Below are 24,328 nucleotides of genomic sequence, written 5' to 3' on the forward strand. Positions count from 1 at the left end.
AATTCACAATTCTTTCCTTGCCTGCCAGAATAACTGCTTATAAAATTCTGGTTTCTAATTCCTTAGAGTTGATGAGGGACCTTTGCCCTGAAGCATACAGTTTGATATCCCAGTCTGCACCCTTTCTAATGAATGTTCCCATTATATACTTACATGTTCAATCTTCTTTTGAATCTGAGTAACATTTGACCCCTGAGATGACATGCAGGAAAAAGAATTCCACATTTTAATCACTTCCTATTTTATTCAAAAGAAAATCTATTACAAAAACCAGACTTCCTTCCTGTGTTTCAGATGTGCTGTACCTAGTTCTTCCACAGTCTTTCATTTCCCTCTGTGTCTGTCTCCTTCCAGGTCTAAACAGTTTGCATCTTTTCAGTCCTTCTTCGTATAAAAGCTTTTGTAGGACTATTCATGATCACTGGCTGTCTCATGTCTTTCCATTCCTGCAGCTGGTTTTTGTGAGATGATGATACATCTGGCTATGGGTGCTCTCAAGACACGTCCTTGATTTGTAAAACAGAAAATAATACAGCCCTCTATTATTCTCTAGGCACACGTTTTTGATCATCTGTGCATAATGGGAGCAATAGCTTCTTCTTGATGTCTTTAAAGTGACTGTATATCATCTGCGCTAGAGATCCAGGCTATCCAAAACTGACGGATAATTCAATCCTAAAATAATTTTTGGAGTGTGTACAAGGCAGAAAGAAGAGATTGACACATAGCTACTAGGAAGAGTGTCCTTTGATATATAAACAGATAAAGTCTAAACCAGACATAATTTTTCAGAATCCATTTTCTGAATGTCTTTTTTACTTTCAAATACCATTCTTCAAGTCAGATGTTTGCCAATTTACAACATGAAATTCAGAGCCTGTTGGGCAAGCTTTTATTCTAAACTATCATGCTGGTTCTTCCTTTTAGCTGCATGTAGGTTTCCAACACATTCTTCTTTTAGTCTGATCAATAGATAAATGAATTGCCCTTAGAGATAGATATTTTAAAATGGATTTTTTTATAAAATAGGGTATGGGGTTTTTTTTCAGTAGATGCTAAGAAGCTGAATTATTAATTGCACCTGGAGTTTCAGGTGCTCAGCAATTAGTCCTTACTCTCCACCAGCTTTCAAATGACATATATGCTTTCAATTAGATCCTTTATGTCCTGTCAGTGGCAGGATTCACATTCTCCACTGTAGGATAAGGCACATTTCATGCACTCACATCATCTCCTCTCCTTGCTTGCTTAACTCACATGCCTCAAATCTGAGATCTTCACAGAGACAAGAGGAAAAAAATATAGAATTACCTAGCAGTAATCTCTTTAAATCATTTTCTAGGCTAGGTGTTTTAAGTGAGAGGAAGGGAACCTAAGGTGAGCTCTTATAAAGCTGATATTGCAATCCTTTTCCTTTCCTCCTCTCTTCTGTAAGAGAAATGTTCCTAGGGGAACATTTGGAAGGCCCTTGGAAAAGAATTACAGACCATGAGAAGATGGGGAAAAAAGGTCAGTTATTTTTATTTCTCAATTGTTGAATTATCTTGGTAATGGTAGGTACATTCAAAAAGAGAAAAGGTTTTGCATAGGTATGAAGTCACAAGAAAATACAGCAGAAGAAATTGTGCAAGAAGTTTGAGGAGTAAAGTTAAATTGTGAGAAGGGGTTACTTTCACTTGAGTGAAGAGACTCCGTACTTTCAAGGAGAAAGTTGTATGCCAAATCTGGCAGAATGCATTTGAATTTCCATGTTATCTTTCCCTAGTCTGATGAGGGGAATATTTTGAAAAGCTAATGCTAGATGTTTAAAGGTGAATTGCTGGAATCAGGCTTAGTTTGAGAAAGACTTTCCTGTTTTCCTACAGTCTCTTATGGGGCTCTTAGCACAAATAAGTCTTGTAACCCTAAGTACACTTGCAGATCTAGTCCTTGGTGTCCAGGATGCAATTTCTGTAGAGCTTGTACTTGAATAGGAGAGAGTTTTCTCAGTAATCTGACCTTGTGTGTCTCTGATTATGCCTTAAATAAGTGCTCTTGTTTAGAACCTGGACTGTGCTGTGAGTATTCTCCACCTTAAGCAAACCTCTAGGGGAAGTGCTTTGGCTTAGGACTCTTCTGAGTAAGATATGGAAACTGTTCAGATGAGTCCTCTTAGAAGCTGGAAGAGTTGTGTGTCTGAAAAAAGGAAACTAAGGAGTAAAGGCCCTCTTCTTCCACCCTTCAGGCACTTTCTGCTGACTAGGAGCTTAGTGGGTTTTTGGATGGGTTGCTACTTGCTTTCGAGTGTTTGAAGGCAAACTTGAGGATACAACACTATAGGAACTTGAGGCTACAATGCTAACAAGGCTATAGGAAAATTAACTGGGCTAGACAGATGAGATTGTGGTGATGTAATGAGTTAAACCTTGGGTGAGCGAGTAGATGTGAGAAAAAGCTCAGCTGGCTGCCAGGTTCACAAGCAGTGAACTTCCACCTGGCCTTTCTAGCCCCACAGCTCTGTGAGGCACCCAAAACTAACCCGCAGTCCATCAGTGCAGTGAAGAAGAGGTTTTCATGCTCCTTTGAGATCTGTGAATAATTAGTTGAACTTTTTTTGTTCAGACTAAGTTAATAAGCTGCAGTATATTATGTGTTTAATAGACAAGTGAAAACACAGTGGATTTCTGTTATCTAACTCTACCATGGCTTCTTGTTGCTATGCGTGGGAAGCTCCTTTAGGAAGAATTCGGAAGGAAAAAGCCCTTCTCAACTTCATAAACCTGTAACGTGAATACAGAATTGCCTGGGCTACAATGTCAGGATAATTAACAATGAAACACCAGTGGTGAGGGAGCTATCAAATGGGATATCTCTGAATCAGTATCGGGTCTGGTATTAATTAATGAAAGCACTAATTAAGGTTTCTATTAAACAATCTGGAAGACAAAATGAAGCACGCATTGATCAAATTTGTAGAGGCTAGGCTAAAACTACAGAATGATTGATCAAGAGATTTTAGAGCAAGAGGCAAATTTTAAATAGGGTGTGATTTTAATTTAGATAAATTTAAACAATGCACTAGAGGGTGACACTTAATAAAATGGAAGGCTGCTGATTAGAGCTCATTAACGCGAAGAACTAGGAGAGTGGATAACAAATGGGGCCCAAATCCTAATACCATGGAGCTTTAAAAAGACAAATAGCTTTCCTGGCTGTGCAGAGAGTAAAAGGTAGGTCATTTGTAGGACAGTGGCTATAAGAATATCTATTCTGTGATTCTAGTGTGGCAATATGGGTATAAAACTTCAGCCTGTTATCCATGGGAAATTAACTCTTTGATTGTGACCTCAAGGTTGGCCATTAAAGGAATGAAGTTTCTGAACGCAGTGCTGGGCTGATAGATCTGTGTACATGGCCTCTGAGAGGCACGTGAGCACAGTGTGTTCCACTGACAGCCACCTCTCAGCCGTGTGACACCTGATCACACACTCTGCTTATGATCCATTGACTTCTGATGCATTCCTTTACTTGGCACAATGCAACGGGAGGAAACTGCTTTGGTCAGGGAAAATGCAGCAGGAGATAAGTGTAGAAGTCTCAGCCTCTGTCTATCATCTTATCAACCTGTTCCTTCCTGTTCCTGCAAAACTGAATATTTGACATTATCTTCTGACTGGGCAGGGTAAATCAGGTGAACATGAAGAGCATATCCAAGGAAAGAAGTTTTGAGAAATGTGTGCTGGGTTTTGAGCTTTGTTTTACAGCTGGGGTCTCTCTTTTCTTAGAGTGACATCATCTAGATTGAAGCCCTGGTACAGCAGAATTACCATTGCAGCAAGTTGCTCCTCATGACTTTGAATTCTTGGGAGATAAGGAAGAAAAGGGGGAAGCAAACTGCTTCATGCATGCTTGGGAGAGGTAGAAAAAAATTCTGATAATACTTCAGCATCTAGGAGGAATTATGGACCAGTTATCTGGTCCAACAGTTTCAAGTAAGCTGCTGGCAACCAAAGACTTGTAGTATATGTAGTTATTTGATGTCTGTGTGAATGCCTCTTCACAAGAGTGCTGTATTATGCTTGAGAAGCATTCTGGAAACTTAGGCAAATTTTCTTCTAATTAAAGGAAATATTTTTTGGCACTGTACCAGCAATGAATCTATATATTTGGGAATCAGTTTACTGGTGACATTTCTTTAACTGTATCTTCTTTCTTTAAAAAGCACTTACTTTTACGCAGAATTAATGATGCCATTTGCATATCCTTAGGGTTTTTTTTATAGTAATAGCTTATAATTGCACAGAATCACAGAACAGCTGAGGTTGGAAGGGACTCCTTGGAGATGGTGTAGTACAATGCCACACTCAAGCAGAGTCAGAAAGAGCAGCCTTCTCAGGACTGACTGCAAGGCTTTGAACTTGTCCAAAGTTGAAGACTCCCACAACCTTTCTAGCAGCAGGTTTCAGTGCTTCAACCACAGTAACAGTGGTTTAATAAACAAATAATTATATTTAGATGGAACTTACTGCATTTCAGTTTCTGCCCATTTCTTCCAGTCCTTTCACAGGGCACTGCTGAGAAGTCAAGCTCCTCCTCCTTCATTTCAGCCTCTCAGGTATTTACGTATATTAAGAAGATGCCCCCTGAGCCTGCCCTTCTCCAGACTAAACAGTCACAGCTCTCTGTTTCTCCTCCCACAATAGATATTCCAGTCCCTTAATTATCTTCATGGCTCTTTTCTGGACATGCTCCAGTATCATCATGTCTTTTTTTGGACTCGGGAGACTGTTACTGGACATGGAACTAAAACTGAAGCATTAAAATCCTAGAAAATCTAAATTAGTGATGCATATCAGAGTTTGCATTATTCTAAATTAAAAAAAAAAAAGGAACTGGATCAAGTTTTAACTAGAATTACTAGAACTGAACTAATAAATCCTGCTCAAAAATACAGAAAATCAGATTAGTTGAAAATGTTGGACTAAAATGTTGGACAAACTTTGCTGGAGTTATTGTTACTTATCAAAGCAATGAGGTGGGGGGAGATGGAGGAAGAAGCAAAATCTTATTCTGACAGTACACAAAGCCAAAATGCAATACTTCTTTTATACATTTAGGATATGCTTCAAGCACCTAAATGCCATGGTTTCCTGGGGATAGAGGAACTTTGCAATGAAAGGCTTTAGAATGCAAAAATCAAGATAGTTAGAGAAGACAATTAAACAGCTCATAATGAGCAAGAATTACCTGCTGCTGCCTGTCCTGCTGCCAGCAGCTTGCACTGAGTAGTAGGACAAAGTCTGTGTTTGTTCACCAGCTCCTAAATGTGTTTTCAGGGTGGGAGTATTGTGTACATAAGTAGTACCTACATCTATATAATCATACACATATACCTATTCAGATGCATACATATCTCTGTTTTGGTGCAGGCTTTCTTCACTCAGTGAAAAGAGAATTATTTGCTACTGTTATAGGGGATCTGGATGCTGTTTGTGGATTTTGGCTGCTAGTGATATATTTTATTACTGTCATTAGAGAAGCTTATAATACAGGGCAGGGGTTGTCTAAGTGCTGTGCGGGAGATGCTCAATTCACCTTGACTGATACCACAAGAATTAGTTGAACAAATAGGTTAGTGCTATTCTTGTTGATACTGGATAGTCGCCAGGCCAGAGCTGAGAAGTTTAGTCTCTGTTGTTTTGAAACAGTTTGCTGTTTTCTGAGCACACAATAGATCATTATTTTAGTATAAATTCAATGCATTCCTAGGCAGAGTCGAAATGTTTAAATTTCTACCATTTTCTTTTAAACACATCATGGCATGAGAAGTGAGGGCATTTCTTTCGTAAAAACACAGGGTGCAACAAGAAACTGTTCTTTCAGGTGTCAGAACATGTTTGGAAATTTTGTCACATTATTTTGCACCAGAGAAAGGAGACTTTTTCACTACAACTCTTAAACTAAAACATTCCGACAGCTGATACTGTTTGTTGAAAGCCTGTCTTTGCTTTTCTTGGCCTGTTATTGCTTTTCTTAAACAGGGTGGAGGGCAGAAGAACATTTGTGATATGTACCCACTTGACTTACTCTTGACAGTGCAAATATTTCCTAGTTAAGAAACCTTTCTCTCTGTTTCAATAAAGACTTTAGGTGCTAATCAAGGAAATGTGGAATTCTGATATTTGCCAAGGTATGGCTCAACCAGGTGATGCTGTCCACACTTGTGAGGCTCCACCCATCTGGACTATTGCAGATGTCTCCCTTTGTGCTCCCTAAGCACCCATATGGAGCACAGAAGGGGTAAGTGTACAAGTGCCTGCTGAAACACTGTTGTTAGGCCAATCTGAAACAAGCCTATGGTCCTCTGTTCTTCTGAAAGAGCTTGGTCATGCACTTCAGAACTTTGCAAAGAAGCAGCTTCAGCCTGGTATGATTTTGCAGGGAATGGCATAAACATAACACTGTGATTTTAGGTAAAAGTCTGAGGTTATACAAAACAAATATGTCCTAATATATGTCATTTTAAAGGAATCACTACTGCAAATTGGAGCTCAGTGTTTTTCCCTACTTGACTCTTTTATGCCTGTGGCTTGTGTTTTTCCTTTTTCTATTCTTGTCCTTCTGTTTGTGGGGATCCTGGCTTTGCAGAACAATTAAAATTCCCATGCTACGATGTGTCACTGATCTTTGTAACATCCTCCTGGCTTCACAGTAACGAGCGCACTTGGCAATTTACAGTGCTGACAACTCCAGTTTTCTTCCTCTGCTGCTCAGGTGGTCAGAATCACACAAGTGCCAACAAATTTTAAAAAGCACAGGAACAGTGATTCTGACTCAGCAGGGCTTTGTACCAAAGTGAGGGCAGGAGAGGTATTGTGCCGAGAGCCCAAAATTGGCTGGCATTTCTGGATAGGAAGTGAAACAGGAAGATCACCTTGTAAGCAGGCTTGGTGCCATCCAAACAGATGGCCTGAAATATAAGCAGCCAAACAGTCATTTAGGAACACAAAAAGGATTTGTTGAAGGCACATTTCCAAGCATGAAATGTCAGAATATTTGCCAGTATCAAGCAGCAAACCTGAAAGGAGGGATATGTGCAAGTAGTGTGGGATGAGTTAACACTGAAAACAAACATGTAAATCTGTCCTGGATTCTTTCCTGGATGCATTGAAAGCTTTTTTGTAGCTGTGAGACCTGAAAAGGAGGAGTGGAAGAAGAGTCCTGCAAAGCAGTATTATTTCCCTACCATATGGATTACTTTCCACAAACTGTGCTGACAAGGTAAAGAAATTATTTCTTTTGCGTCCCACAAATGTTGATGTGCAGGAGGCACATAACATTCTCTGATTGGTTAGTCTTTAGCAGCTGTATTTAATTGCTTCAGGATACATTCTGTAGCACTATCCAAGATGTAAATAATACAATCATAGAATGGCCTGGGTAGAGACTGACCTTAAAATAATTTATTATGCACTGAGAAATACCTTAGGAAAGACTTAAAAACCTTGGAGTTGTAGTGAGGACTGAATTGCTTTACTGTAATAAGAACCCAGCTCTGTGACTTCTCTGCATAAAAGGTCAACAGCAACAACAGAGGGAGGAAGACATCCACCCAAACTTCCATAACTCTGAAACTCAAGAACTTAGGATGATAATTGATGGAAATGTGCTTTGCTGTTTTTCCATCCACTACAAAAGCCAGACAAATACTTGTCTGCTGATCGAAAGTGCAAAGTAGAGAAGGGGTCATAAAGACAAATGTAATGACTTGAAAGGAAATGAGTTTGCAGGTAAGATTCAAGGCAAAGTCCCTGGTTGCAAGCTAAGCTTTATTTGAGCTTGTGCTGTTATGCTCTGTAACTGGTGCCTTGCAGTTCCAGTTTAGAAAGCGGGGAATGAACGAAAGCATTAATCTGACTGAAATCCACATAACAGGATTGTGTGTGAAACAAAAGTGAAACCAGACAGTGCAGTCAGTGAAATACAGCTTGAGGAGGAGGGGTGAATGTGCTGGAAACAGCAGTTTTCTATCCTCTTTACTGCAGCTGAACAAGCTTTAAGAGGCATCAGGCATTAGGGGGACTAGGAGAAATGAGGAGCTGGTTACTGTTATTTGATTTTGCAGCAGAATGTTCTTACCAGAAGTAGAGCTATTTGAGCAGGCTGCCAGGGAAATGATTTGCATTTGGTAGAACTGCCCCTCAGTTCTTGCAGCTCACACTGCCCTTGTGGCACTTTAACACTAGTCATTTGTTGGAGGCTCTGCATTTGATGTTTTGATTTTCACCAGTTGCTCTGCAGAAAAGGATTGTGCAACAGTCAAGGACTACGAGTCTGGGAAGAGGAGGAAAACATGCATTCAGAACTCCAAACAGGGAAGCAGTAAGAGAAGTTGCCTAAATTATGGATAATCTGCTGCATAAATCTGTCTTCTCCTGTTTCATAAAGCTTCCTATCCATGCATTTTGGAAACTTATATCAACAGTGAAAGCCAAGAGGATTCAAGAAAAGGTAAAAGCAAATTTAAAAAAGCACTACTTCAGTTGTAACCCTGGGGGTGATCTAGCCATATCTTAAAGGGGAGGATCACAAGTTTAGCTGCTCTGCTTTCTAAATGTCAGTATCTGCGAGTAATGGTTCTATTTAGGATTTTATGAGAGCACTGTGAATTTGAAAAAAAATTTCTCTGAGAACAAATAATTTTTGATTCTGAGGAAATTGCTGGAGACTTAAAGCATTGAGACCGTGAAGCTTTGAGTAGTCATTACCTGCCACTTGAAGATCACAGCCCATCTTTCACTGCTGTCATGAGCTGTTTTCAGTGTAATTCCAGTTCATCTTGAACCACTCATCTCCATACTAGCTGTGTAAAAAAAAATTGTTAAACTTCCTTATATTTAACATAGTCTTGAATCTGCTTGTTATGATAAGGGGGGTATATTTGACAAAATGAATTTCTAAATAGGTATATAAAATAAATAAAAAAATAAACCAGACTTTCCCTCTTTTAACTCTTTTCTAAGCCATAAGCTTTATGCTCTGCTGCTCTCTGTTCTGTAAAGGCTTTTTCTTTTCCAAGAGATCTTCATTCTTCTAAAATCCGGTGTCGGCACTGGTCAGTATTTTGGCCCTTTGTCATGTAAATCTGTGTTAAATAAAAGGTTGCAGTCTTGGCAGTAGGGCTTGTAACCTGAATTCTTAAATGTTTCGGTAGATCATGATTTCTTAACTTAAATGCAACATGAATATCCTTAAGAGAACTGAATTGTTATCTGAAGCTGCTGCTGTTTCACAAGGAAATGGAAGCTGTTTTGCATGGGCGGGGGGAGAAGGGGTGAGTCTGGAATGAGGCCGTCTCTGATGAGTTACTGTTCCTTTTCATCCAATATGTGCTGGATATTAAGCTGTGTGATGAGCATTCAGAAGAATAAGAGCTATAACAAGAACTGAAATTCTGCATTCCTTTGAAACAGTTAAACTTCTTTGTTCTCTGTGTGCTAAATTATGCTGAATAGCATACTTCTCCAAATCAGAGGTCATCAGGCAAAGAAAGACACATTCCTTTGCCATGATATAGTTTGGAAATAAAAAGTGCCAGGGCTGTAACTGGCAGGGGGGGTGGGTGGGAGGGAAATCTGCTTTTCCTGTTTTGGTACAGTAATGTTCATTATTTTCTTTCTTGCTCCTAATGTTTTTACAATGGCTAACAGCTCAAGCACTACATGCTTAAAGAAACATCGTGCTCATTCTCCTTGGGTTTGTCAGATGTTGGCAGGGCTGATACTCACCACATAGTAACACTTGCTACTTTGACTCTACAAACACAGAGTGCAGTTTTGCTCTGGAATCTGCCCTGCATGGTGTTGAAAATAAGCTCTTTATTTCTGAGGATCACAGTCTTTTATTTAGCAGGGTAAGTCCTTGGGATGGTTTGCTTAACACTGACTGAATGTCTTTTAAAAAACGTTACCAGTAGATAAATGCATTTTTCTTTGAGGGTTTTTGTTGTTTTCTCACTATTCACCATTTTCTGATCTCAGTGGGCATTAAATTTGGGTTCCAGAGAGCTTAGCACATTCTAACTGTGCTATTGTCATGTTCTGTTCTGATAGATTTTGTCTCATGCACACAGTGGTGCTTGTCCAGTCACAGAGGCAAAAATCACAAGCAAAGGATGCATGCAGGGCTACTTGGCTAATAACTTTTGAATTGTTCAAGATTTATCCTGACAGCTGAACTTCAGAGGATGCACAGGCCAGATGTAGCTTAAACATTCATTGGTGGAATTGAATGAGAGAATTAGAGATTGAATTAGAGAACAACCTGTAACTTGATGTTAAATTTAATCATTCTGCCTGCATAAGGATGTGAGTATCCTTAGTGCAATATACTTCTGTCACTGCTGCTTCCACTGCTGGAAGAAATCCATTTAATCAAAACAAGCATTGATGTGGTTATTAGCATGTTAGTCCTGAGACAAAAAGCTTTATCAATATAAAATGAACTGAATGTGGTGCTACTATTCATTCTCTTTACATTGCTTGATATTGTGCACTGAATGTTATGAGGCTTGTTGAAGAACTGCTGTTCACTGTGGTGTTCCAGAAAAGCTATGCATCCTAGGAGACCTGTTCTCTGATCAAACATTTTAAATGAAATACAACATTAAAATGAGTGTAATGGCTACAATCTGAAGTTAGCTTTGCACGCTCACTTTAATGAGTTGCAATTTCCTCTGGAAACTGACAACTAAAAAATCCTGTTTACCAGTTGCTTGGAAACTGATCATCAGTAAGAGCATTAGACATCAAATATCTCAGTAAAAACTAAATCTGGGAAATAAATGTGTATTGTTCAGAAACTATAGATTCTGGAAATTACCAGTGCTTTTCATGAAGTCCAAGACATAAACAGATGAGGGGACAGATAAGAAGGACGTGTTATAGATAAGAACATCCAGACTTATACTAAGAAGGATAAACTTGCTTGCTTCAATTATTGAACCATTCAATATGGTTTAAGAAGACTATTTCAAAACTGGCAGTGTATTAAATATTTCTTTTCTTGGATCAACTTCTGGAATCATTCCTGACTGACCACACAAGGCCCAGGAGCATGGACTTCAGGGAGTATGAGTATGATCCAATAATGGAATTATTTATGATCTTTGAGATTCTTCTCTTATTTTTAATTCAGACTTGAATGTTTTAAAGCAAAGAAATCTGAAAGCTTTTTAACAAGCCTTATAGAAACGGTATGCAAATGTGTTTTGTGGCTGCATGGTAAGAGTTTGAGAGCAAGAGACATTTTAACAGCACAGTTGAGTTTAGAGGTAATTCTGGTTAAATGAAGCTTTTATCTAGACCTCTATACCTTTTTCTCAGGAGAATGTGTATTTTTTAAGAGCAATTCTTATCTAATTCTATACATTGAATTTTTCCATTGAAATGATTATGATTAAGTTCTTGGAAGGTGTGAGGTTTTTAATATTAATTCAGTCTGAGTAAGGAAATGAAACATGCCACTTATTTTCCTGTCAAACATAAAAGGCCTATTATTTAAGCGAGCTCTCTGCTTAGATAAAAAACAATAGAAGGCATGTATGTGGCTTATTTAATGGTGTTTATTCTGGCAGGATTATCTTCTTTCCTTGAAAAAATTTTTCAATTCATTTGGCAAAACAAGAAATTATTTCCTTTTGCCTTTGTTGCTAGTTAGAGTATATCTCATTAACATTTGAGGAAATTACTTTTCAAGAGTATTGCAAGGTTACCTCTTTCCAAAACATGACCATAAAACATAGACTTCCTGTTGAAAATTCCAGCTGGACTCAGATAAAATCTTTTCCTGATGGAAACTACAGGATGCTTTTTTCATTCACAATCAGTCTCCAAAGAGTGTGTGACCAATGCTAAAGGAAATGGAAGAACCAACATTTTGTGCAGAGAAACCACCATCTTTCCTCCTGAATCCCAGCAGAAAATAGACATTTCTTACATCCTTTCCAGCCAATATTTCTTTAGAATTATTGCTCAGCCACACACCAGCCACAAGATGAATGCTAAAGTAATTTCTCTAGCTATTAATTCATGCATAAGAGTGATACGATCAACGAGGTTCTATACAGGAGAATTAACAGATGGGGCTTTGTCCTTGTGGGAACCTACCAAATGAGCTTTGGGAGCTCAGAACTGAGGCAGCACAGAGTGATTTGCACATCGTGCTTGGCATTGAGAGCATGTTTCTTTAACAGTTAACACAACTGCTCTGGCACAACCCTTCTTAGCCTCTTCTCTGAAGAAAGTGAACTGTATATCTGCCCCTTTCCCCCAGTAACTGCAGAACTCCTGGATAGAGACTCTCAAAGAGGTGAAACACCCACACACTTTTAATGAAAATGAGGCTGGTTGGTAAGAGAGGAGGCATCCTATTAAAAGTGCCTTTAAGAGCAGCATTACATCAAAGAGATCACGCAGGGGAGAATAATCAGCAGTACTTTGTGTGCTGGAAAAGCTCCCATCAGGTGTTTGCACCTCTCAAATATTGAAAAGAATAATTCCCAAAGCCTATCCTGGAGAGGGTAACTGAGAACATCCTTTACTCCTGTCTCTGGTAGTGGCTGATTGCTGCAGCTCAGGCAGTTTATAATTCAGTCAACCAGAGGACATCAGACTGCTGGAGCCCAGGAGGGACATTCCCCTAGTCATGAGAGAGCTATTGCCATTAGAACATATTTGTCTTTCTCAAGTTTTCCAATCAAATTAATTTTAAAAGCAGTAGCTGAATTGAGAATAGAATTAGAAAACAGCATTAGGCTTCCTTTCCTTCAAATCTCTGTTGTAACTGTGATAGGCAGGATTTGTAGGTCCTTCTAAGGTCTGAGTAGGAACAGTGTACAGATCCTCTTGTGAGGATGTTCTCCTAACAGAGCTTATCAGATGCTTGCTTGTTTAGTGCATTGTTATTTTGCCTTATCTTTAGTTTTTCCCCAAAATGGCAACTTTGTTCAAGTCAAGGTCTTATCTCAAAGTAACTGAGGATTTAACACGATCTTTGAGGAAGACAGTGCTCACAAAGGATGGGTCTTTAATCAAGGAGAAAAAAGCTCACAGGCTGCATGCAAATAGGATATAAAGTTTCAATCTGTATTTAACATCTGGAATAATTTATCCGTGGTCAGCCCATACTCTGAAATTGTGGTTAGAAATGCTTATAAAAGACTCTATACAGACGAAATAGAGGTTATAGTCCTTGGGCACAGTTTACAGGTGGAAGGTCTCTGTTACATATGCAGTCAGACTAAAATAAATAATTCCTTACAGCTTTAAAATCTACATTAGTTGAGTCAAATTGTCACTGTTCAACTTTGTTTGTAAAGGTAGTTGTTGTATGCCAAGCAACATTGGTTTAACTGAATCTGACATATGTTTGACACACAATTCCTGAAATTACAGGACTACAGGCATTTTAAAGTACACATTTCATGTGGCAATTTGAGACTTTTGCAAGAATCAGCTCTTCCAAGTGGGAAAAACTTGAGACATCTAGTTAGTTAGCCTGGAGAAGAGATACTGAGGATGCAGCTAAAGGGTCTGAACAGGACATGACTTCATCCAGTGAAAGATCTGGCAGCTTTTGCTGGAATAGGTGGCACTTGATCTCTGCTCTGAGATGAACAATACCTCAGATTCCACATAGGTTAACCTCTAGCTGGAAGTGATGCTGCCTCTTAGTGTGGAGAGATGTCTCTCTCAGCAGAGATGGCATCTGTGGTTGCTGGTGTTGTAACAGTGATAATGCTTTTATTATGGCTGTGATAGTTCAAGTGCTACTGCTGGCTTACAAAAAAAAAAAAAAGGAAGAAAAGAGAGAGGCACTCTGGCTTTGTTTTGCTCTTCTAAAGATTTCTGTATCTAAAGAGACATTTCGTGCAGGGGCCTCAGGTTCACAGTGTAAGTTCTCTATGAAATACATGGGTATTACAAATGACATAGTACTTTTTTACTAGGACAGCTAAGAAATTTGTATACCTATTAATGAAAAGTTAATTATAATGGCTTTATCATGTCTAGTTAATTTTGTTTACAACAGTGGTATTTTTACTTGTTGGTATGTAAAAACTAATGTATATGTTAAATTTAAGATAACACTTTAAAAATGCTGCTTGCTTTAAATGACTAAGGCACTCTGATTTTTGTGGTTAAACAGAGGCTTGACTAATTTTCCTAATGAAACATTTTCTCTCATTTCTCTTATTTGTGTTCTGAAGCATAAAAAGCTCCGAGTGCTGTGTATCCCTGGGATGTGGTATCTCCAGAATCTAAAATACTAGATTCTCCGGGGCTGATGAATATTATGTTGTTTAATATTTTATACTTATATCCATTGTGTCAAAACAATTACTAACAGTTCCTTGCAGCTCACAAATTCATTTGGAAAACTCTGAATTTTCTGATAGAAATGGGTAGCTTAGGTGTGTTCTTTGTCACATTAGCTTCTCCTAAGCTCACTTAAATCAATATTGGAGAGACTGCATCAGAACAAATCCCCATTTGGTCCAATTTGACTTTGTGCTAGACTTTCTCCTGTAGTCATATAGAAATCCCTGTCAGGACTCTGAAATTTTCCAAGGATGTATAGATTCTTCATTTTTTTACTCAAAGCAGATTTTTTATTTGAATTGTGATCAGTGGCATCAAAGCTTGAATGTTTAGCCTTTTCAGATAAACATCTTTGTTGAATCACTGTCTCATATTTCAATCATAGGCTGGGTCTCCACTCCTTTGTGTTAGATATGACCACACATTTTTTCAAGCATATGCTATGTCTACCTATAAAGACACATTTTAAGATCAGCAGGTTTTGGTGTTGCCATAAGAAAGCAGCAATATAAATCACTTGAAGAAACCACTAGGCTAAGCAAGGATCCTCATCACAAGGCACTGAGCTTCTGCCTTTTTCACAAACGCAAGAAGGAGCTGTTTTCCAAACAGAAATCATAGAGCATATCTAGCTGCTGATGGACTGTGGCAGCTCTTGCCTAATGGTTTATTCAAATTCTTATTTTAATATGTTGTAAAAGTATTAATCTAAATGGTCAATGCTCATTTATTTTTGGAGTCTAAGTTTGAGATGATCTTCTGAAGAAATCTTACACCACTGACATTTTAAATAGGATTGTAGTACGTTTCCTGAAATACTGTTTTTAATTTAGGCACTTTTTGTGACACAGGTATCACATCAATCAAACAGGGCCAGGTTGGATGTGGCTCTGAGCAACCTGGCCTAGTGAAAGGTGTCCCTACCATGGTAGGGAGGTTGGAACCAGATGATGTTTATGGTCCCTCCCAACCCAAACCATTCTGTGTTTTGACAATTCTTCACTCAGGCCAGTATCAAGAGTGAAGGCTGCTGCTGACAGGTGTTGCTTGGGAAGGGAGGGGAGTGGGGCAGGCTGACTGCCACTCCTCAAATCTAGTGAAATGAAAAACCTTAACAGAATACTGTGCAGTAGAAAGCTTATTCTCTCTTTAATCCTTAAGCTCAACTATTACAGCTTTATTTAAATAACTGGCAGAACAGTACATGTAAACACAAGTATGCCAAGGATTGAAAACCAAGAGAAAAAAATTGAAAACTAAGATATATTCAATTACTGAAGCTTTATTTGATTACAAATGAAACAAATTATTTGTAACTAAAAGAAAAATCTGTTTTATCCCACTGTTTCCTCTCTTTTTCATATAAGAATATGTCTGCCAGATACAGATGGATTAGATTTAATTTTTGGAGCCTTCATGTTAGCATTTCTAATGGCATGAAAAGACAAGGAACCCAACAAAGCAACAAAGCTTAGGGAGCATTTAAAGTTCTGAGACAGTCAAACAAAACAGATGCTTGGTTCCTGTTTTCCTAACTGAATTTCCTTGGCTGTGCCCTATCAAATTAGCTTCTTGAATCATCAGATGTACTGACCATGTGCTACTGTGAAGAGTTATTGTGCTCATGAGCACTCAGTAACACATATTTATTTATTTTCTCCCAGGGAAATTAGACAGAAATATAGCAGCACTACTTTTAAAGCATATTTTAAAAATAATCAGAGCAGAAACTGCTCAAGAGGCATTAAAAAGGGCCAGGTGAAAATGGTTTTGAGTGTTAGAAATTCCAGGATTGTCAATCACAACCCTTACAAAAATGAATTACCCTTTCAAATTCTGATTTCCTTTCACAGAAATTTCATTTGTCCTTTCTATTCAAGTTTTGAGGTTCATGCTTTCAAGATTTTCTATTTAACTAAAAGGATTAGAAGCTTTTTTTCAGCACAGGCAAACTTCTTTGATATAATGGCACCGTTCCACAAACCAGCTTGTAATATCAAACAATACAATATTAAAGCCCAGGAACTACAAAAGCTTAAACACAGAGTGTTATAGGCATCAGGCTTTGGGTTGTGACCTTCCCCTGGCATTCATGCCATGTCAAAGCCTCTTTATGGCATTTGCTTTGCATCCACAGGAAGTTTGTTATAGGCAGCAACAGCCTATGCCCAGCCCTGAAGACAAAGCAGGGAACCTGAATTAGTAAAAAGCAATCTCAATAATAGTGGTTGTTTTTCATAGTAACACAAGGCATTTTCACCGAGGGCTAAAATAAAATAATATTTGCAACCATCCTATGTATAGGACTCAGAAGTGCTGGCATTGCTGCTGGAAACTTTTAAACCTGACCAAATTTCATGTAGCTGCTCCTTCAGTTACAGTGCTGCAAAAGGCTCTGTGTTTGGGCAGGGCTAATTTCACATGGAAGGACAGGATGTCATGCCACAGCTATTTTAAAGGGTTGCTTGGAATTACTGTCACCAATGACTAGGCTACTTCAAAATCATTTAAAAAAAAATATATATATATACATAAATAGTTGTGTTTAAAGTGTTTAAAGAGAAGTGCTTGTGAAGCTTAATAAATAAATCTGAAACTCATCAGAAAATATTTGCTAAGAGGTTCTCATTGGGATCAGAAGCCATTGTGTGCAGAGTTGCAAAGAATGAAGTCACTTGTTTTTTTTCTTCAGCCTGGATGTACTTCTTTAGGTGGCCTAGGGCTTGGTGGAGGAAGTGGTGGTATTCCCTTATTTACAAACTGCAAAAGGAAATGCTGTTTTAGAGGTTTTGGCAAGTCTGGAAATGGACTTTATTTTTCCTCACCAATTTTCAGCTTCTCTGCTACATTTCTGCATTCTTTGTGCTTTGACCCTAGAAGAAGTATCTTGATTACACTTTGTACGATGTAACAGCTGAATTGATGCAAAGCTTAATTTATTCAAACTTAGCTCTCTGTCTTTAGATACTGCAGTGAGGCTATGATTTTGGATAAAAAAGACTTTATAAACAGGAAAAACTGCAACACCAAGGTGAGTTTATTCTACATCCTTTATAATCTGTCCCTGGAAGAGAAAAGCAGCATCACTGTACATAAATGTTGAAGATGTGAGGCTGTAAACAACCAAAGATCAAGTTTTCAAAAAGGGAAAACAATTTGGAATGAAAATTGTGGGAGACATGAAAGATGAATTCTTAAAAGCACCTGGCTTACTGAAATCTGTATCTAATGAGGAAAATACTCCAGGAGTCCTGTTTTGCAACTCCAAGAGAAGCAAAATAATGATTTTGGTTCTCAATGCATACACACGAAAGTAATATCTGATTAATCCATGTTGCTACTACAATGTCAGAGGCTCCCAATGATTCTTTTGTTTTGTTTTTTCTCTCCATGGATGATTTTCCACAGGTGAATGACTGATGAATCAGAAATATTTACATCTTGGTATCATTTTATTTCTGCATATTAAATAAATCATAGATATATGGCTGGATAGATTTATTATTTGGTAGAACATAATAACAGATAAATTAATGACAAGCAGATTTAGGATTAAGTAAATTATAGATATAATGGAAATCATATAAATATAAAATGTACAATATATTGATGTGATGTGTGGTAGATATGTTCTCATAACAGTATCGTAATGCAACCTAAGATAATCTTCTGACCTTAAATTTATTACATGACATATGAAAGAAGCAGGATAAAAACCATGCCCTCTCATTAGATAACAAAATATTCTGGTCAAGTTTTAAATAGTATATAGGAAATTCAGGGTAAAAATTTACTTTTAGCCTGAACTTCAAAGAAGAAACAAGATTTTTGCTGATTTATCACTACCAGTTTCTGTACTCTAATTATTGAGTTGTATCCTCAGAACTTCTCAACAGATCCAGATTAGGCTGGAGGCCCTCAAAGATGTAATGGGAGCTGCCCATTTTTTTTTCTGAATGAGAAATGGTTTTTTTTCCTTCCTTCTGAATAGGCAGTTGTCATGCTGAATTGTACTGAATGTCCCCACTAGCCAGATGGTGGGGAGGAGGGCCTACAATACGAGTTTCAACTCTTTTTAAATTAAATCCTCCTCTGGTGCTTCTCGGCTTGCTGCAGATGCACAGAATGCAGCTGACGTTGGCTGCTGAATTACTGGGAGACAGAGGGGCACCTCAGGGCCCTTTCAACCTTCCCATTGCAACAGGCTGCTGGAATAAACTCCCAATTTATATGATATAGCTGTGGGGTTTGTACCTCCCACATCCACTCCTGTCACTTTCAGCTGGGGCTGTATCCAGCCTTTGGAGATGCATGAACTGAACATGTGATCTATTATTTAGAGTCAGGCTACTAAACGTGGTGATGCTGCTGGGTAATATTTTAGCACCTCTTTCCAAGGCAGACAGGAGCCTTCTGTGAAATGTGTGTTTGTGTTTTAATTCCCTTGTGCTGAAGATTGATATTCATTAGCAGTGGTATGGAGACACTCTTGAGCACTTGCTCCCACCTCCACTTTGTCCTAGCACAAGCTTGTGTATTTGGATACAACTTGTTAACAACCTTGTTAAATTTGGGTATTTTTTCTAAGTGTACTTTACTAAGTTTCTAAATTTTACATAACCTGTGTGTGCAGTTTTTATTCCTCCCCCTGCAGTCTTATTGTTAACTTTGACTAAGAAAGCATCTGAATATGGATTTAGTCTTTCAGTTCACCAGTTGCGTCTATCTTGAAGTTAGGGGTTTCTACAATAGAGCATGTTGTTGCAATAGAAGCACACTACATAAACTGCTTTTATCAGTAATTTTTACCAGCTTTAAAAATGTGACTTCAGATCACTCTTTTTAAGACATAAGGGAGGAAAAAATCCTCTGTGTTTTTGACTCCATTTACATGAAAGTTTTAGTAATACTAAAAATAAAAAGGTATACGGGCTCTCTGGTAAAACAAAACTTTGTAACTAGTTCTTCCCAACCTGAAAAGCTGCCACATGCTTTCACTTGATAACATTTTTTGGCTCTGAGTCTGAATAAAATTTCAGAGCCCAACATATTATGCTTAAGTGTGTTATCAAACAAATCATCATATTCTTGCCAGGAGCCAAAATCTGATAACTATGTAAACATCTGTTTATTAACTGCCAGCTCCTCACTGAGTATTACCTTTGCCCTGTTTTGCTCTCACCCATAGTCTTGAAGAAGAATTTCCAAGAGAGTCTTGGCAAGCTTACTTGTCTGTAATATATGCAGCATTCCTGAAATTCTTGGCACATTAACCTTGAGTCAATTCAAATGAAATTCAAACTTTGCTGTTGCTGTGGTTTTTTTAGCTGTTTATAGTTTCATTGTTGAAATGTCTTTATTCTCCACCACAGACAGCTTGCTATAATGTAACTGAAATAATTTATAAGTAACTGTGGTGCCTTCTTTGCCATGTAATAAGTTGCAGTAATCCTTTAGAAGGACATAGGGAAGAGTTTTCCACCTTCTGCTCTATTCAGGCCACAACATGATGGTAGCTGCAGCTGGCAATGCAGAGGAATGGAGTCTTTGTCCTGTAGTACACATCCTAACAAGGCATTTTGCCTGCCTCAGCCAAGACTTCCAATAGTAACTTGCTTCACAGCATATTCCAATTATAGAGCACATGTTTCTTGGCTGTCTTTTAGAGGCAATGTGAAACTAGATCTTTACTTCACAAAATGTCTCTGGAAATGTGAAGCCTCCAGTAGATAGGATAGAGGCACTTGTGAGAGCTTCCACATTAGCAGTGAAACTTCTACTGGAGTAGTTAGCTTTGAAAACAGTCACTGAGGGGAAAACAGAAAGAAAACAGCTGAAGATCTCTGTGAGTAATTAATAAAGGGAAGGGAAACCTCTCTGGAAAATGTGCAATTAATATTTTTAACTATTTCAAAGTAGTTCAGCTGAAGGAAGAAAATAGCAGGTGAATATTAAATATGTGTGTGAGATGGAAGGTATTAAGGAAGAAAACTATGGAAGATGAAATGCAGGTTTGAGATAAGTTGAGTGCTATGGTCTGAAAATGAATTAACTTTCTTTGCCTGAAGGATAGATTAAACCTTTTTAGGTTTAGTCTAGAATGCTTTAGATTAAGCATTTTCTTGAATGCTCTGAGTATTCATTCACATCAGCTCAAACTGATTAAAGGTTTTAATCCTGTCACTGTTTTACACTGCCTTCCTCCACTAGTTCTGGGAGTTCAGCAGTAGAGCCTTTCTTGAGGCAGGCTTTCTTCTTGGCTAGATCAGTCCTCCTGAGCTGGGTTATCAAGAGAGGAAAATGTCAGGGCCAGTGCAGAACTTGGCACCAGCAGAAGGGCAATCACAGAAGCCTGATTTTATGTCAAATTAAAATGCTGTGATGCTGTACCCCTTCTCTGAATGTAGAATATTGGTAGGGATGCTGCTTAAGGATGGGATGACACGGTTAAATTCAAGTGCTTTAAAAATCAGTGAAATATAATTTAAGACTCCCATAAACCAAAGTTCCTTAATTAGCATAATTGCACAGTGTCAAGACAGGGCTGAGCTAAGGTAATTTGAAATTGTAGTTATGTTTCTTACATCCTAACATGCTCAGAATTATAAAATTAAATGAGCACTTATTTCCTCTGGGAAAACTGTATAATTTTTCTTCTTTTAAGCTTGAACTGATTTTATACACACACACACACACACATAACATTTGGAGATGAGGTGATTGCTTCTATCTGCTATCAGCTGAAAAGCATGGATGGAAAGGATGTGGAGATGAAATCTGCAACAGGCTTTACAAATGATGTGCCATTTAAAACATGTAAATGAGAAGCTCCAGTATCATTGCTCCCCTGTCCTGACTCCAGTCGTACAAGAACTCTGGAGAGGACTGTAAAACCACTGGTGAGATTTTGACTTCCAGATGAAAGACAACAAAAAATCTGATTAAATCAAATGGAAGTCCATCTTACCAGAAACCAGTTTTCTTATTCCATGAAAGCTAATTTATGATTAGTGTATTGAGGGATGTTTAAGTTATAGCTAAAGCAAAGCAAGCAAGCAGTGGAGAAGCCTTTTTTGACAGAAGGATCATATACTAGCCCTTTCTAACCCAAACTGAACTCCTATAGAAAGCTTTGTCCATATTAAAATATTATCTATGATATGACTCAGAAAAATGTCACTTATTATAATGTATAAATAAATTCCTATGAGATTAACAAAATTTGTAATAGATTTCAGTAGCATTACTCAACTCTGACAAACTTTAAACAAATGCATCTTGAGAAGGATACTATAAAACAATATTTTAAAAGAATTTGGAAGCTGACTTCAGAGCAACAGTATTTCAAATGCTGTCATGGTCTGAAAAGTAACTTCAGCAAAATTCTCTGCAACAAATCTCTAATCTGTGAACCATGCAGTTTTAAGTGTCCTTGTTATGTTTAAAACACATTTTGCTGCTTTTGGTAGTGCTGTAGCACATGGGAGCCATTGAGATGAAGCGGAATTGATAAAGATCCCAAAGACTAAACCAATCTTGAAGTTCAGCTTGCATATAAACAAACTGCAAGTTAAGGCCTATCTGTTTTATGTCATTAGAGTGAATTCTCCCTTTTTTGCTTCCAACTGATTGATGGTACTTCCTGGAATATAATGTATTTACTACTTTTTAGTTTTTCCAAGCTTTCCAGAGACCTTTGATTCTTCTGAAGAAATAGAAAAGCAGCTAAAAACAGCGTTTTGGGCTGCTTTTAGATTCATACAGAAGTTGTGTATGCTTTTTTACAGCTGCCTGTTATAAAACCCAACAAGTCATCAAAACCTAGACAACCAGTTCAATTTATCAAATCATTAGTTTTTAGCCCTGAAAGCCTAAGGAAGAAGAGAAAGTACTGAAGGCAGGAGTACCATGGACCCCATACCTCTTCTACCCTTTTGGTTGTGCCAGAACAACCACTTCTGATTTAGACAAGTCTGTATTCACTCATGTGTTGGGTCATTCCAGACATGAATCAGTTCCCACATGAATTCAGGTGTGGGTCAGTTTGGGGTTGTGGGTCTGAAATAATCTAGTGGCTGCCTGCTGCTGACAGACACTTACAGAAGGCAAAGTCTGACTTGGCCATGGAGAGGAGGTAAATTATGAGAATTTCTAGGGGAAAAGGACAGGGAGGGGATGGGTTAGTGGTGGTGGTTGGGTGGCAGGAACCCATTTTTGTTGATGCCGAACACTAAGGTGGTGCTGTGTGGCATTGAGACCTGGTAACACAGCAAGAGAAGGAGAATGCCTTTGGCAGGGGGCTGCCTAAGTTGCCACTGAATGCTCATGAAACTCTGCTCTCCTGAATGCAAACCTATTTCCACAAGGTTTGCTTGCATTTATGAAGTATTTTCATGACTGTGAGCTAGAAAGAGAAAATGCTAACAACCACAAGTATTCAGTCTTTTCCATCCCAAACCTATCAGTACAGCATATCCTTTCAAGTAGTTTTTAAAAAAAGAGATTCTAACTCTTTAAGGAGTTAAAGGATTGTTTGTGTACATTTTTCTGGTTTGTATACGTATTTTCACTGGAATTATTCTGTTTGGGCTAGACATGTTTGTTTACTGGAAATTCAGAGGAGCACTTAATTGCAAGATTTTTTTTTTAAGATTAAAAGAAATAAAACAATTACTGTAGTTTGTGAGTACAACTGGCTGTGACAGGTTACTGTAAGCCAAGCCTTTTTTTAATTTCAGACTTATCTCTACAATCATATTTAAATAATGTGCTTTGGTTTGCCAAATAATGCCTTTGCCACACACTTTAATGAGGCTTCCTGAAGATATTAAGGCTGTCCTAATACTCTTGTGAATCAAACTCACATTAAGGATGGGATTTTTGAAGAAACAACATTTACCAGCAGTTGTAAATAAAATACTTTGAGCATTTTTTATTAAACAGCCACTGTTCGCATATGTGGAATATAGCAGAAACTGTAATATGATTTTCAAGGATGGATACAGTCCTTGTATAATGCTGAAGTGGCACTTCCCAGCTGCCTGGCAGCATCACAGGCTGTAATATTGATAGATGTACATAATGTGAAAGAGATTAAGCCTCAAAGATTAAATTTTTCAGTTGTTTCTATAGAGTAGGACTTGCTTTTGACTTCTTTTCTTGTGAGATATGTGAACACAGAATGTTTCTTAGTATGCAGACTTTGTCACAGATATTTAGGTCTCAATTGTGAACAATCTAAGTAATGTTCAGGAATTCCTGCTCTTCTCCCCCAGATTTTTCACAATGTAAAGAAGTCCAAACATGTTGCGGATGTAGACAGTATTAGACTGACAGGTTTTGGTTTTTCTCCATGAAATATTTACCTAAGTTTTAATATTTAATGATTGCATATGATATTGAAAGCAAGACCTACCTGTTTTAACAAAGTGACTAAATGTTGGGGTTTTTTGGTTTTTTTTTGTTTTTTTTTTTTTTTTTTTGTTTTGTTTTTTTGGTTTTTTTTTTGTTGGCTGCATCAGTTTTGTGTTGAAATTGTGGCATTATAACTGCAAGCATGTCATGAGTGTCTTGGAAGGGTTCTTAGTTTTCTTTCACGCAAATTAACAGAAGTGCTGTCTCGGAGGAGTCACTGCTCCTTGTAGTGGGATACTTCATGGAGTAACCATGGAGATACTCAAATAACGTGGCAACTACACGGGGCAGGTCAGAAATTATGTAATCTCAAAGTATTAACCTGCCTGTTGTCATCTTAATTTCCTGAATGCAAATATCTGGAGCCTTTACTTTAGGGCAACACTTCTAACTCTTCTTTACTTCTCAAAATATATTGACAAATCTATATTACATAGCACTCAAAGTTATCTTCAAAAGAAGCAAGGATGCTCTTTAGCTTCAAGGGGCATGCTATTATGGGTAGTGAGATTCATTTGAAATGCTAAAATTCAGTTCTGTTAAATGCTGCTTAT

General features: G+C 38.0%; 1 protein-coding gene across 2 annotated transcripts in view; it reads left to right on the forward strand.

Moving 5' to 3' along the window:
* The first annotated feature begins 8,198 nt into the window (after positions 1–8,198).
* Positions 8,199–24,328, forward strand: part of ATP2C1 (ATPase secretory pathway Ca2+ transporting 1) — a 62,698-nt gene continuing 46,568 nt past the window's right edge. The window contains exon 1 of one of the 2 annotated variants that reach the window (XM_054273318.1): positions 8,199–8,490. In XM_054273318.1, the coding sequence (XP_054129293.1) occupies positions 8,383–8,490 (108 nt within the window). In that variant the 5' untranslated portion in view covers positions 8,199–8,382. The remainder of the gene's footprint in view (positions 8,491–24,328) is intronic. The other variant, XM_054273321.1, reaches the window with a different exon arrangement.

Source organism: Melozone crissalis, unplaced genomic scaffold (assembly GCF_028551555.1).
Source record: "Melozone crissalis strain CALT ecotype California unplaced genomic scaffold, PUWL_Pcris_2 ptg000016l_1, whole genome shotgun sequence".
Taxonomy (NCBI): Eukaryota; Metazoa; Chordata; class Aves; order Passeriformes; family Passerellidae; genus Melozone; species Melozone crissalis.